The sequence below is a fragment of the Triturus cristatus genome, chromosome 4_2 (assembly GCF_964204655.1).
Source record: "Triturus cristatus chromosome 4_2, aTriCri1.1, whole genome shotgun sequence".
Lineage (NCBI taxonomy): Eukaryota > Metazoa > Chordata > Amphibia > Caudata > Salamandridae > Triturus > Triturus cristatus.
In genome coordinates this window covers 64,979,145-64,994,000 of record NC_140586.1, presented here as the reverse complement: position 1 = coordinate 64,994,000, position 14,856 = coordinate 64,979,145, and the positions used below count along the sequence as shown (strand labels likewise).

Here is a 14,856-nt window from a genome sequence, read left to right as displayed (position 1 = left end):
TAGAAAGTTCTTGTACTCTTGCATATTTTGACTTCATTAGGACCTTCACATCAGCTAGGCCGCACAATAAGTGGTAATAAGCACTGCTTTTATGCCCTTATCTCCTTGTCCTCCCAATGTACAAGTTGGTGCTTCAATCAGGCTGTTAATACTTGGGGTCAAAAGTGATACCGAGTGGCTAATTTGTATTGGCGGTTCAAGAGGCAAGTCAGACAAAAAAGCATAGCAGTTTGAGCAGGAAATGTTAGGGGTATGTGCCGAATGATTGTCCATTGTCACAACACTATGGCACATCCTGGTAGGGGGGGTAAGCTGAGGTGAGAGCAGAGGTGCCACAGTATCACATTCTAGGGTATTTTGGGCTTCCATCCCTTGAGTTGCACTTATAGAACCATCACCAGACTTACAGGCATCATTTGGCACTCTTACTCCCCACTTAGATCTTCAACCTCTTCAATTAGGTTGTCAATAGCTGCTAGTGGCATGTTTTTTAGCTGGTTTGGGTTTCTTTCTGGATAATCTGCTAAGCTCGACTGCCTTCCTTTTCCCCATTATGCGGTGAGGAAATAATTGTATGAAAGTTTACCCACAAGTCAGCAGTCCCATCTCCTTAGAGTGGTTTAAGTTGGTTAAGGCCAAGAGTTGTGGCTTAGCCCAGCCACGTCTGGCTTTGGATTGCCCAGGCATGCCCCGGGCACATCCTGTGCAGAGGGCAGCTGTGAACGCTTTATACAGGAGACACTGTCCTAAGGCCCCACCTAGCTTTGGTGCACACTGGTGGATGAAGTTTCACCCCACCTCCTAGACAAGGAAATAATGTGACTGATTTGCGTGCAGGGAACTGCTTTCTGGAGAACCGAGTCTTCACTGTCATCAGGGGGCACAGGGCAGAGGATCAGCAGCTCACCAGGTACGTGGACAAGGGAGGGGCCCACTGACCTCTGGTGCCGATGCATACCGGGCCCCAGCCCCGGTGGGCACAGAAAGCTGTTCCCTTTGGGCTGCAGTGCTACAGGCTCTCATCACAGTCCTTCCTTTGCCACTGTCAGCATTGTATCGACTCACTTAGAGAGAAGCCAGGCCTCTGGGAATCCAGACCAACTGCCAAAATGCCAGGGGGCCAAGTTGTGTAGTCAGGCTGCTGCTGCCAGCTGGAATGGGGGTATGCCAGGGGATTTGCTGTTCCCAGGGCTCCAGAATGGAGGGAGGCCACCAAAATATGTCAATTATATGACTATTACAAAAAAGTTAAGATTAGATGGGTGGCAATAGGAGATCTGCAAGAGGTATTTCTCTTTAGTTCCTTTCAAACAGTAATCTTATGTGGGTGTCCTGTAGCAAGCCACTTTCTATACAGCCAAATGTTTGATTGCAACTTACTTCTCCTCCTGCCAAGCTCACATCCAATGAAGTGCAGTACCTACAGCTCCCAGACCTATCATACAACACCAATCTCTGTTCTCCTCTGCAATTCAGCACTTGTCACTCACAGAATCTTCTTGAAGCACTCTTTTGTGAGGCGTGTGCTCACCCTGATGAATGTTGTTGATGGCTTCAGCTCTGCGGTGAATTCCCAAAGTCTCCCACTGTCTGGTGTTGTCCAGGAAATAAGTTGCTGTGACTACGGCTGTCATTGACATTATGTTGTGCTCACCAGAGCCCGAAGGGACTACAATGAGATGACCAAGCTTTGACCCATCAATGGACTTCTCGATGATCTGTGTTATAGAGCTTCCTAGTAAAAAATAAAAAGACAAAGGCAAATGTATCTTTCAGTACAGCACCAGAGTGAGATGATTTTAGACAGTAAAAATGAACCAAGTTGCTTACCATCAGCAATAGGTTTCCACCTAAATAACTTATATAGACTGATGTGCTATCCATTATCCTGCAGTCTATTTATTGTATCTGTAACTGTCTATAATATTGTTAAAATAAAAGCACAAAAAAGTATAAAAATAGAGACTGAGAAAATGTAGACATCATATTATTCTTGTATAGATATTTGTCAAAACACATTTTGACCTGAACCTAATACCTCTATCATGTACTTCTGCCAACTATGGTAGTACTACAGCTAGAATAATAGACTGAGTGACCTTAGCTGGATTAAGTGGATAATAGTTAAAATATATAGAAAACAATTGAAGAAGTATTGTTATGGCTCGCCACTATTTTAGACTATATTCTGCAGTGTATATTTTTCATTCTGGCCTGGTTCCTTATTTTTACATCTATGTTTGCAGTAGTTTTATAATCTTTGCCCAATTTATAAAATATTCTACATGCACACCTGAGAAGTTTCAAAACCTGCACTGCGCCGGTCAGTGTTTGCAAATTCTTTTGTGGAATATTTACAACTATGTTGGTGTAATTTTGCAAGATGAATTATAGTTTGGTCCTTATTATGAATGGCAGTATTAAAACTAAATGGGTAGAATTTTACCACCGATAGTTCTGAGTGGACAGCGTCTCAGACCCAGAATTCCCACGTCGGCAAATTCTAGTCCCCATAATCTAAGATCTGCAAACATTGGACCCAAGGTTTCCAGACATTGAGACAGTGGGCCTGGTTTCACTGGGTGCGGATACACTCTGTTTGAAACCTCTACACTGCAGTAGACAGGAGGAGGGGCAGTGAGCAGCAGCAATGCCTGCCCCACACTTTCCTACAGCAGAATAGGGGAGCATAGAATGCCACCACATTCAGGGCCCTGAACAACCCTTCCAACATAGTGGGCCTCAATTTTAAGGGCCTGCACCGCTGGAGCAGTACTTTTTTTGACGCTCTGGCAGCGTGAGCCTCTGAATCATATCTACAAGGCCATGCAAAGCCACTTTGCATGGCTTTGTCAAGCCTGGTAGATATGGAGTAATACAAAGCAGCACAAATCGCCTTACTCTGCGTCAAAGATGTATTCCATGGGGACGTGGAGTTCCGTGCCACTGAAGATGGACGCCTATCGGAGGAGGTCCGCCGCGCCTATATTTTTTTGGTGTCACGGCTGCTCCCTCATGAGCGGCCGCCATTTTGAATATATATATTTTTTTTTTGCACCTTAGCAAGTAAGGCTTTTTTTTATATACAACACGCAGAGAAATAAGGAATTTTGAGACACATATGATTTTGGAAGGGTGTTGAACGTTCCTGCAGTATTTTATATCATGGATTAACGTCTTTTATGCTGGCTTCTTGGTACTTTACTGTTGGAGACTGTATGTAGTTCTAGAGTTCTGTGGCATTCTGAGGTGGCACTCCTTTAATGCAAGACAAGGCAGAGGAATACTTGTGATATTATTGTCTTGGTATATGGTTCCTTTTTATGGGTAAATTTACTGAAACCGCAATTTGTCTTTACTCCTAAAGGGCATCCTTCATCAGGTCCTGTGCCTCACTTTTCAAGAGAAGCCCATTCACTTGCTGCTGAGGAGAAGGCTAACTTGGCCCCTAATCGCAGTTCCTCGCTCCAGTCTGTTGTTGGCAGAACACAACGCCCTCTTCCACATCCAAAAGGCTGAAACAACATCCTACCGCATCTGACAAGTCAGCGTCCTCTATTACCTTAGAGTTGCTGCTGGAGGAAATTAGGGCCCTACGTCCTTTTGTGGAGGAAAGTAATAACAGAATGCAGCATCTAGATGATAAATGGTCATCGATGTAAAATCGTGTATTCGTAATTGAGCAGCAACTTTTGATAGTCCAGGCTAAGGCTCATAGTATTCACTCATGGGAAACGGAAGTACGCAAGCTCCAGCAGCATACAGAGGATTTGGGAAATTGCAATAGGAGGAACAATTTACACATTTATGGCCTGCCTGAAACCTTAGAAGGAGATGACCCTGTCTCCTTTTTACACCCTTTCTGCCAAAATTCCTTGAAATGTCCTCTTCAACCTCGCTCAATATTCAGGGAGCCCATAGACTTGGGCCTGGTCCTCTGCTGTCTGCATCTCCAGTTAAACCTTGAAGTGTTATCATCCTCCTTTTTAAAGTTTATTAACTTTTTATTGGTCCTTTCTGCAGCCAAGGCTAAATGTCAAGTTTCTTAGCTATGTCAAAGAGTGCCCCTGTCTCAAGATGTTTCTAACACCACTGCAGCCAGAAGAAAGACATTTCGTAATCTTCGGGTTCCCCTTCGTTTTCTTTGAGCTATTTATGGCCTTTTCCACCCCTGCATTTTTAATGTTACTTTCCAGAACAATACTGTGACATTTGAAGATCCAGCGGAACTTAAGATGTTTATAAAATCCCATACTTTGATTAGTATGGACACTGCTGGCCCTTCTAATGGTTGATTTATGTGTCTTTCTCATTATTGCTCTTATTGTTGGGTCATTCAAGAGATTTGAATGGAAATATTTACTCCTTAATGTATTTCAAATTGTCATTCTTTGGATGTTTTATTGTTTAAGCTATGTCTTACGTTGTTCTTTTTATCTCCCTGCAGATTCATCAGCTGTAGTGCAATTTGTTCGGTCTGTTTTACTAAATGGTTTGTATTGGTCCTGATGTGGCTTGGCCTCATCTTCCTTTGGGCGTGTCATCGTTTCATGTGTAGTCACCACCCCTTCCTACTTAATTCTTGCTGTTTCAGGTATTTTATCTCAGTCGTCCTTTTTGGATATGTACTGTCTCTTTAGGCTTTTCCTGTCTTCCTCTTTACCTTCCCCTCTTTTGGCTTTTTTCTTTCTTCCCTTCCTTTTCCTGCTCTTTGTTCTCCCTTCATTCTTCCCTTCTTCTCTACTTTTTGTCTCATTACTACATTGCTGTTTATCTTTTTAGTATTATATGTTGGATTTTCATATATGCCTCATTGTTCTCCAATAACAATTTTCTTTAGTCAATATAATTCAGAGTAATCACATGGAATATTAAAGGATCTCTGACAGCTTTGAAATTTGAGTGAGCCTGGGTTGGTTATGTATTTGTTTTCCCTTCAGTGAAAAAGAATGGGGCTGCCATATTGGGTAAAAAATCCCTTAATGTTAATATTGGTTTTCAAGAAATAGACAATATGTGTGGGTGGATAATAGTAAGCCTTATTATAGACAATGTTCCCCTTACTATTATGATGGTTTATTTCCCAATGCAACCTGATACTGCTTTTTGGCCCTCCATTTCACAAAAATGTACACAATTTCATGATTCTTACTTTATTCTAGGCGTAGATTGTAATCAAATAATGGACCTGTTTTTGGAAAGACAGTCCCCAGTTCTTTTTGCATTCCATAAAAAGCATAAGCAAGTTCACTCTGTTATCCACAAAGGAGCCTTGGTGGACTCTTGGAGATTGTCTAACACAACTGCCAGGGAGTACAGTTTTTACTCTGGCTCTCATGGTTCACTTTCATGATTGGATCATATATTTCGTTCTAAGTCCCTTGCTCAGTTTATTATACAGTCACATATTTCTCAAATTGTGCTTTCAGACCACGATATGGTGATTACGGAATTATATTTGGTTCCCTCCATCCTACTTTGCTTCGATGGAAATTTAACAACTATTTATTACAAGATTCTCAATTCTCTAGTTTGTTTATTGCTTTTGTTTCTGATTTATTTTCCTTTAATGATATATGGAAGCTTCCCCTTCCTTGCTTTAGGATACATTCAAAGCAAGAGATTTCCTTTTAAATTGTGTCTCAAGGCAAAGGAAGATGTGATTAAAATAACATACTAGACTTCTCTCATCAATTAAATCTGTAGAAAATAAGTATTTCTCCTCTAAACTGCCCTCTGTTCTTAATGCCCTGCTTAAAGCCAAATTGCAATTTAACTCTATTTCTACTGAAGAATCCTCCTCTGTACTTCTTCGGAAAAGTGCGTGTTACTATGGAGTGAGGAATAAAGCTGGCAAGTTATAAGCGAATTATCTTAAGGGAAGAAAGGAGCGGCACATTATTGATTCAATTTCCACATCAATGGGTACGTTTATTACTAATCATCAGGCTATTTTAGAAGAATTTGTTATGTTTTAAAAATCTCTTTATACGCCAGAATCAACTCCTCCTTCCTCCGATATTGTGGACTATTTACATCACACCCCTCATTCTCTCATTCCTGATTTGGACTATGATTCTTTTGAGTGACCTTTCTACTGAAGAAATTAATGCAGCCTTATGAGTGCCTAAATTAGGGAAAACGCCTGGCACAGATAGTTTCACGTTGGAGTTCTATCTCCACTTCTCCAACATCCTTCTTCCCTATCTGTATCGCTTATTAAGTCATTTTACTGCATCTTCTTCTACTTCGGGCATTTTCCAAGAAGCTATACTATGTCTTATTGATAAAGATGGTAAAGACCCTCGTAAGTGTAAAAATTATCAACCTAGCTCCTTATTGAATGTTGATTATAAAATCTTTGCTAAGCTCTAAGCTCTTCATTTAGAGTCTTTTCTTCCTAACCTTATAGGAAAAGAACAATCTGCATTTATCAAGGGAAAGCTTGTATCTGATAATGCCAGATTGTTTCTGAATGTTCTCAGTAAAGCTCCTTCTTTTAAATCTTCTCTCGCAGCTATAACAATTGATGCTGAGAAGGCATTTGATAGAGTAAATTCGGATTTTTTCATTTCATTCCTTAAAATGGCATGGGTTTGGGTCTAAAGTTATAGCTCTTATCCAGGCCTCCGTGGAGTTCTGCAAGTGGCAGAGTGCAGTGCGAACTGCCATTCAAGCTGGTTTTCCTGCTGCTCGGGTAGAAATTCTACCTGAGCGGCAGCTCACTCTTGCAACCTTACCGTTTGCGAGCGCGAGTGGGGAAAAAACTCAGCTGTACTATGCGGAGCGGAGTTTTCTGCACTCCACGAGTTCCGTAGAGAGTGGAGTGTAGAAAACTCCACACCGCCCAGGCCTACTCTTATCTCCCTCTTATATAATGCGTCCCGGGTGTCAGTAATGGTTAATGGCATGATTTCCTCATATTTATCTCTCATTGGGGGGGTTAGACAAGGTTGCCCACTTTCTCCTTTGTTATTTGTTTTAGCTCTTGAGCCCTTTCTTTCTTGGATTAGTCTTAATCCTTCTATCACTGGTTTTTCCTATGGAGATCGGCATTTAAATTGTTCTGCTTATGCAGACGATATTCTTCTCTTTATTTCTTCTCCTGATGATTCGCTACCTTCTCAATTACAAGAAAGATTGCTATTTTCTACTTTCTCTGGATATAAAATTAATAAGGATCAAACGGAAATTCTCCCACTTACTGAATTAAAATTCAGTAATTCTTATTCTCTTACTGTTATCAGTGGTCCACTTCTTCAAAAATTAAATATTTGGGGGTATGGTTCACAAATTCCATCCCTGACAAGGTTTAAATTAATTTTACAGAACTTAGTATCAAAATTGATAAGATTCTCTCCTCTTGGAATCCTCTATTTTTATCATAGTGGGGTTGTATAGACTCTATTAAAATGATGATTTCCCCCTTACTGTTATAGCTTCTTTCTATGTTGTCAGTTCACATTCCTAAACATTTTTTATTTTTAAATCAACACGTTACTCCTTAAGTTTCTTAAAAAGCCGGGAGTAGCATTAGTCTCTGTACAAAAACCGAAATTAGCGGGAGGGGTCAACTTTTCTAATTTTTATGGCTACCACAGAGCTTTTGCTTTTTGACAAGTGGCTCTTTGAACTGATGATTTATCTTTGTCTTTTTTCCATTATGGCTGGATATTGAGCGTATTTCTCTTCTTCCCTTTAGCCTCAAATAAGTCCTATCTCTTACTGCTAAGACGTTGCTCCTTCATTCCCCCATATTACACAACACTGTATCGTTGCTCAAATCCACTTTTCTTCAACATACTCTAGATGCGGCCTTGTTTTTAAAAATGTCGATATGGTATAACTCCTTATTCAAGATTAATGATAGACCTTTTTTTGGTGTTCCTTCAAGGATAAAGTCTTACTGTGGATATCTCGACTTTTGTATAATGACTCCCTTAACTCTTTTCCTGAATTTTGACTTATTTATCTCTGCCCTAATTCCTTTTATACTCGCTTTTTATCATTGTTGAATGTAGTTCTTGATGTTTATTTCTCCTTACCAAAGTCTTCGAAGGAAGTTCCCTTCTCTTCTGGCATTACAGAATTTCTGAAAACGGACCCTAGGGCTTCGACTATTTACAAATATTTTTCCTTCCTGACCCCTCCAGAACCAAATCCAAATTTGAACTTCTGTGGGAGAGAGATCTGGGAGTTTCTTGGACAATCCCTTTTTGTAATAAGGTATGGGAACACATATATAAAATCTCACAGTCTGCGGGTATTACACAACCTCTATTTTTAGTTTTTCATTACCTTTACTATACTCCCTTGCAGTGCTCTAAATTCTCCTCTGATTCCCCTGCTAAATGTTGGTCTTTTGATTTTCTGATGCAGATTTAATGCATATCCTATTCAATTGTCCCAATACCCTTAATTTCTGGTACAAAATGTGAGCTCAGATTAAGAGGGTTTTTAACTTTTGATAGAACTTTCAGTATTATTTATCTTTTTTGAGCACACTGTCCAATGTATTCATTCCATCTTTCCCTAAAAATAACCTATTAGATATTTTGTTAGCAATAGCTTTTCACCAGATTAGTCTGAATTGGAAAACATCAGATAAGTTATCCTAGACAGTATGGTGGGATTTGGTGTGTTCTCATCATAAGTTAGACAGTGTGTATGCTATACAATTTACATCTTCTCATAATGCACAATTGTTATAGTAACCTCTTAGTTCATATCTCAACTCAGTTGATAGTGATGTATCAAGTACTGTTTCTGTATCTTTTGAAAATGTTCGTCCTCCATGAATTTTCTCTTTCTGTCCTCCTTTTATATCAGAGTACGTTTTATGATATGTTTATAGATATATTGTTTATTATATAAGGTTACCTTAGAGGCAATCTGCTGTTATTTCTTTCAAACATTTATGATCTGTCATAATATCTCTATTTCACCCTCCCTCCTTTCCACTTCCTTCCTTTTCTTCCCCTCCAACATAAAATAATAAAGACTTTTACTGTTTTCTGGAAAGTGTCTAATACTGCATATGCACTTCTGATTATTATTGTTGATCTTATTGTGTTGTTGTTATACAGTATATAAGGAATTTAATAAAGTCTTTTAAACACTAAAGATGCATTTGCAGTGGTGTTCCCATGCAACACCCATGAATTTTGACACAATTCCAGATTCACAAGGATCTGTCATCCTGGGAATGTGTCGAAAGCCAACGCCTCCTCCGGGCAGGTGTAACAAGGAGAAATATCTTTATTATTCCATGTTTTTTCCTCTTTGTATGTGTGCTGCATTCTGCAGTACAAATAGAAGGAGAAAATCACCTCCATGGATTGTTTTCGTATAGGAAGGTGACCCTTACTGCACAAAAACAATCCTGCCTACAACAGAGACACCCTTACACCATGGTGCAAGGGTGGCTGTGTTGGTGCAAGGCAGACAAAACTGTGCTAGAGCAGTGGGAAATGACAGTAATGTGCCATATATCACAAATATGATGCATTCCTGTCCTTTCCGTTTGAAGCAGGGCAGTGCAGCAAAGTGACTTGCTGTGCTGCCCTTTGCCAAAAACTCATAAAATGAGGTCCCCTGTCTTTAACCCTGAACAGCAGAGCAGGGTGCCATGACACACCCATCCACATGCAGAGTACCTGGCCACAGGCGGTAAAGATATGGCAGATCGGTCTCAGTCCAGCTCCACCTCGCCCTCCATGGTTCATAAACAGCCTGAGCCAATATCTGAACCTGGGACTGAATGATTCCCCCACCTGTACCCAGAGAACAACATGGGAGAGAGCAAACAATGCTCCTTCCAGCCCCTGCCCTGTAATGCCAGGACTCCACCGGCTCTCTCCCATAAAGGCTGCTGGTATTCAGGTGACAGTTAAAAACCACTTGGCAATTTGCCTTGTGTTTGTTATCTCACCGGAACTTCTCAATGGCAAAGTTTGACAATTATAGATAATCATCTATCTATCTATCTATCTATCTATCTATCTTATCTATCTATCTATCTATCTATCTATCTATCTATCTATCTATCTATCTATCTATATATATCCTTTCAAAAACGGCCCTCTTTCTGACAAACGGGTGCTCTTAGGCAGTGCGACTGCGGTACGGCAGAGCCAAGCCATTTCTAAATTCACCAATTCTCCCCAGAGGCATAGTCTCTGCACGCACTCATGAATTGAAGCTTCATACTCATTGCTTTAGAAATTCAAGATTTTAATCACCATGCCAGTAGGTCTACGTGTTTCAGTCTCAACGGAGACCTTGTTCACAAGCAAAACAATTTCAATTGTTTTGCTCGTGAACAAGTTGCCCTCATTGAGAATGCACTCCCAAAACTGGTTTATTTTCTCCTTTTTCCCACAGCACAGAACATCAGATTCAGAAGGTCAGGCCTTACGCGTTTCAAGCTTGCACAACTCTTGTTCACAGACCAATGTCGAGTGAGGCAATGAAAAACAAAACTGACACCTGTTTGCAATTAAATAGATTCCGCCCCCAGAAGGCCTCAAGGTGAGTTTGTCTGATGCATTATGGTGCCAGTCGTTCTGCTGCACATATTTGTCCCAAATAGGTTTGACCTGAAGTTTACATTAAATAAAGCACAATGTGTATAACTATAATCCCCAGTAGGTATTTGTATTGGTGTGCCATAATAAAGTTTGTATGTATGTACATATATATATATATTCACTGAAAAAACCATAGGTTTCGGGCATGTTATAGTTAGGAATTAGCATTTTTTTAAAACCTTAGAAATTCACTGAAAAAACCATAGGTTTCAGGGGCGTTCTAGTTAGCTGGACATTTCACTCATACAAAACCCTAGAAATTCCCCCGTTATAGTTAGTTCAGCTAACTATAACTCATGACATCATCCAGTGAATGTGTGTTTTCCTGAAAATTAAATATGTTTTATATATGTATATCTCAAGGTCGATGGAAGAATAAATGGGTATATAAGTGTCTAAATGGATGATTTTTTTTGTCAAATTGACTGTATAACGGACTGATTAAGTGTATCTTAGTGAACACATGGGTTAGTGAGTAATGTTTAAATATGTAAATATCTGTATCAGTCTCTCACTTTGTGTATAAGTGACTGCATGGGTTGGTGAGAAGCTACATGAGTGTCTATATGGGTTATTACTTGGTTTTTCGAGTATCAGTATGAGTGTCTGTATGGTTCAGTGGGGGTATTACTTAGTGTATAGATGCATGAATGAGTGAGTCACTGTTTGTATGTGTTGAAGACAGTATGTGTGCAGGACTGTATGGGTGGATGAGTGTGTGTATGGGTGTGTTAGTGAGTGAATGACTGTCTCAATAGTGTCTTTATAAGTAACTACATATATTTTAAACTAGTATATGTGAGTATTGCTTTATATAAGTGAGTATATTTATTTATTTGCGGTTTTTGTAGAGCGCAACACTCATCCCCGGGGATATCGCGGCGCTTATACCAAGCAGAAACTACTGATGACTAATACTGAAAAGTTTAGAAATTGGGGAAGAGGTGGGTTTTCAGCTTTTTTCGGAACAGGAGATAATTAGTGGTATGTCTTAAGTCGATAGGAAGTTCATTCCACCTCTTTGCTGCCAAGTAAGAAAAAGAGCGTCCACCTGTTCTAACTTTATAAATACGTTTAGTCCTAACCAATGCCGAGTGAAGCGATCGTAGGTTCCTAGTAGGGACATAAAATTCGATCTTCCCTTGAAGGATAGTGGGACCAGTCTTATGCAGAGCCCTATGAGCATGGCTGAGCAATTTAAAGGCAGCCCTCTGGCGCATCGGTAGCCAATGAAGTTTCTTCAAACATTCCGATGCCGAGTCTAGCTTGCCTTTGTTGCAAATAAGTTTGGCGGCCGAATTCTGCAATACCTGTAGGCAAGAGAACAGATGTTCATTCATCCCTACAAACAGCGCATTGCCATAGTCTAAGCGACTAACCAAAAGGGCCTGTGTGACCGAACGTCTACAGTCCAGAGGTATCCAATGGAAATAACCTAGCGAGATGTTTTAGGATGGCGAAACCCTTGCCACAAAGGGATCGCACATGCTCCTTCATGGACAAGGCGTCATCCATGATGATCCCCAGGTTCCTGGCATGTTGTTTTGGAGTGGGGGCCAAACCCAATGAGGGTGGCCACCACGAGGCATCCCACACCCGTTTGGCACCACCAAACAGAAGAATCTCAGATTTTCCTGCATTCCACTTTAGGCAGTGTGAATGCATCCACTGGGCCATTTCTGAGAGGCAGTCATGTAATTTGGTTTTAGTGATATCAGGCTTCTCATCCAAGGCCACCATCAGCTGCGTGTCATCCGAATAGGAGCAGATGCCAATGCCCCACTTCCTTCCAATGTCGGCGAGAGATGACATATAGACATTGAAAAGGGTGGGGCTCAATGAGGCACCCTGGGGGACCCCGCAGCCGATGGAGTTAGGCCTGGAATGGAACTGATCCATATGTACTGCCTGAGTGCGGTTGCTCAAAAAAGAGTGCAGCCAGCTCAATGCTGTGGATTGAACTCCTTTGCTCCGAAGTATGATCAACAGGCAATTGTGGGATACCGTGTCAAACGCCGCTGACAGGTCAAGCAGTATCAGTGCCACTGCCCCACCTTGATCGGTAGAGGATCTGACACTGTCCGATACTGCCAGCAACGTTGCCTCTGTGCTGTTGTTAGCTCTGAAGCCCGTCTGGGAGGGATCCAGGAGGAAGTTGGTTTCCAGGTACCTTGTCAGTTGTACATTGACCAGTTTCTCCAAAACTTTGGATAGATAGGGAAGCTGGGAGATGGGTCTATAGTTCTCTGGATTGAGAATGTCAGATCCAGTTTTCTTCAAGAGGGGGATCACCGAAGCGTGCTTCCAAGCATCAGGGAAAATGGCAGTTCTTAGTGATTTATTAAAGAGTTGTGTGATCAAGGGACAGAGCGTGGACGCAATCTTTGAGAACACAAAATGGGGGCAGGGGTCCAAGGGCGAACCAGATTTGACTGTGTTCATGGCTGCTAGGACCTCGTCCACTGAGAGTGGTTGAAAGCCAGTTAAGAGGGGTGTAGTTCCCGGGTCTGGCGGGGCTGTTGATGCTTCTGTTATAACCACAGTATTGGGGGTTTATCTGTGTTACTGTGAGCATGTTGGGGGGTGAAAGTAGAGTAGATTATCTTAATTTTCTCAGCAAAGAAGGTGCTAATACGGTCACAAGCCTCAACCGAAGGAGTGAGTGTTTGAGAGATGCTAGATGGTTTACTAAGCTCCTTCACTATTTTGAACAGTTCTTTAGCTGAGTTACTGTTTTCTTGGATGCGCTGGGTAAAATAATCTTTCTTTGCATTTTTTATGGCAAGGGTATACAGTTTCCGATTAAGGACATAATTTAATCTGGCTACACTGTCCTTGGACTGTCTCCAAAGATGTTCAAGTTTTTGACATTCCCTTTTAAGATTTTTTAAATGGGGGGTGTACCATTTCTCCGTTATAGCTTTTTTCCTAGGTTCCCGCATCGGGGCTAGTTTGTTTAATATTTGCAGTATTCCAGCGTCTAGTAGGGTAACATCAGTACAGACAGAGGAATTCTCCGGGAATTTAAAATTGGCCTCTTGAAAATGATTATCAAAGTTAGATTCATTAACTAACCTCCAGGCTTGTTTAGAGATCTGGGGGACTGCCTTGGGTTTCAGAGACTTGCAGGGAAGGTCGAGTGAGAAAGATATGAGGGAATGGTCCGTCCAGGAAAGGGGCTGGACCTCACGTATGTTAGTAGATTCAATGTTGGTAAAAAGTATGTCCAGTGTGTGGCCAGCTGTGTGAGTGGGGCCCACTACCCACTGCTTAAGGTTAAGGATCTCCATGTCATATTCCAATTGGGAAGCTCCCAGAGCATCCATTTTCTCCTAGTGAATATTGAAATCGCCAACAATTAGGTAGTTTTTATATTTTAAACAGAGTGGCAGGAGTTGGTTGAGTAATTTAGCGCCAAGATTGGCTTGTTGTCAAGGGGGGTTGTATATTACTGCTCCAGCTAAGATGGTGAGACCCTCATGGAGTACTCTGAAAGGTAAGGTCTGATGTTCGTTGTGGGCAGCTATTGGTTCAGCAAAACATGCTAAATGCTCCCTGAATATCACAGCGACCCTCCCTCCTCTTTTACCAGATCTATCTTGCGTAATAATTTTATAATTAAAGGGGAGGGCGTTAGCTAGATCCGGGGCATTAGTATCGGATAGCCAGGTTTCGGTAATGAAAACCAGGTCCGGGGTCTTGGATGTAAGTAAGTCCCAAATATCCCGAGCATGTCTAGGTAGGGATCTGGCATTGAGGAATAAACAGTTGAGGTTCATGTGATCGTTAACATGGATTGTGTGATGGCCTAAAGGAGATTGATCCATGCTAGACCAACGACAAGCGAGGTAGGAAATAGGTCCATAGGATGATCCTGGGCCCGTTTGAATACATAGCCTTTCATTATTGGCCTTTTTAGCAGCATAGGCTAGCAACTCGCTACGGGAGTAGCGGATGGGCGTGGACAAGTTTTGAATGATATCAGCAGAGGGTATGGCCCCTGGTCCCGGCTGGTCGCGGACGGGCGCAGACGGGCTTACCTTAGGCGCACCTTCGGCGCGCCATTGACGCGCCCGCTGCGCCCGTCCGCTGCGCCTCGGCCAGCACATTGGAATAAATAGGGGGGGGAGCGGGGGCTCCTGGCTCCGCCCTCCAGCTCGCAGGGGCTGACCCCTGATTGGTCTGCCGGTCTGCCTAACTCCCCTTTGGCTCTCCACGCAATCGGCACTCAGCCGTGGTGGAACGGAGCCCGGGGATTGGCATCCAG

The 14,856-nt window shown here is 41.8% G+C and overlaps 1 protein-coding gene across 2 annotated transcripts in view; it reads right to left on the bottom strand.

The window, feature by feature from the left end:
* The window catches only part of LOC146832982 (complement C3-like), a 1,287,425-nt gene that overhangs the window by 648,486 nt on the left and 624,083 nt on the right, over positions 1–14,856 (bottom strand). For both annotated transcript variants that reach the window (XM_085600525.1, XM_085600526.1), the window contains exon 24: positions 1,532–1,735. In XM_085600525.1, the coding sequence (XP_085456651.1) occupies positions 1,532–1,735 (204 nt within the window). The remainder of the gene's footprint in view (positions 1–1,531; positions 1,736–14,856) is intronic.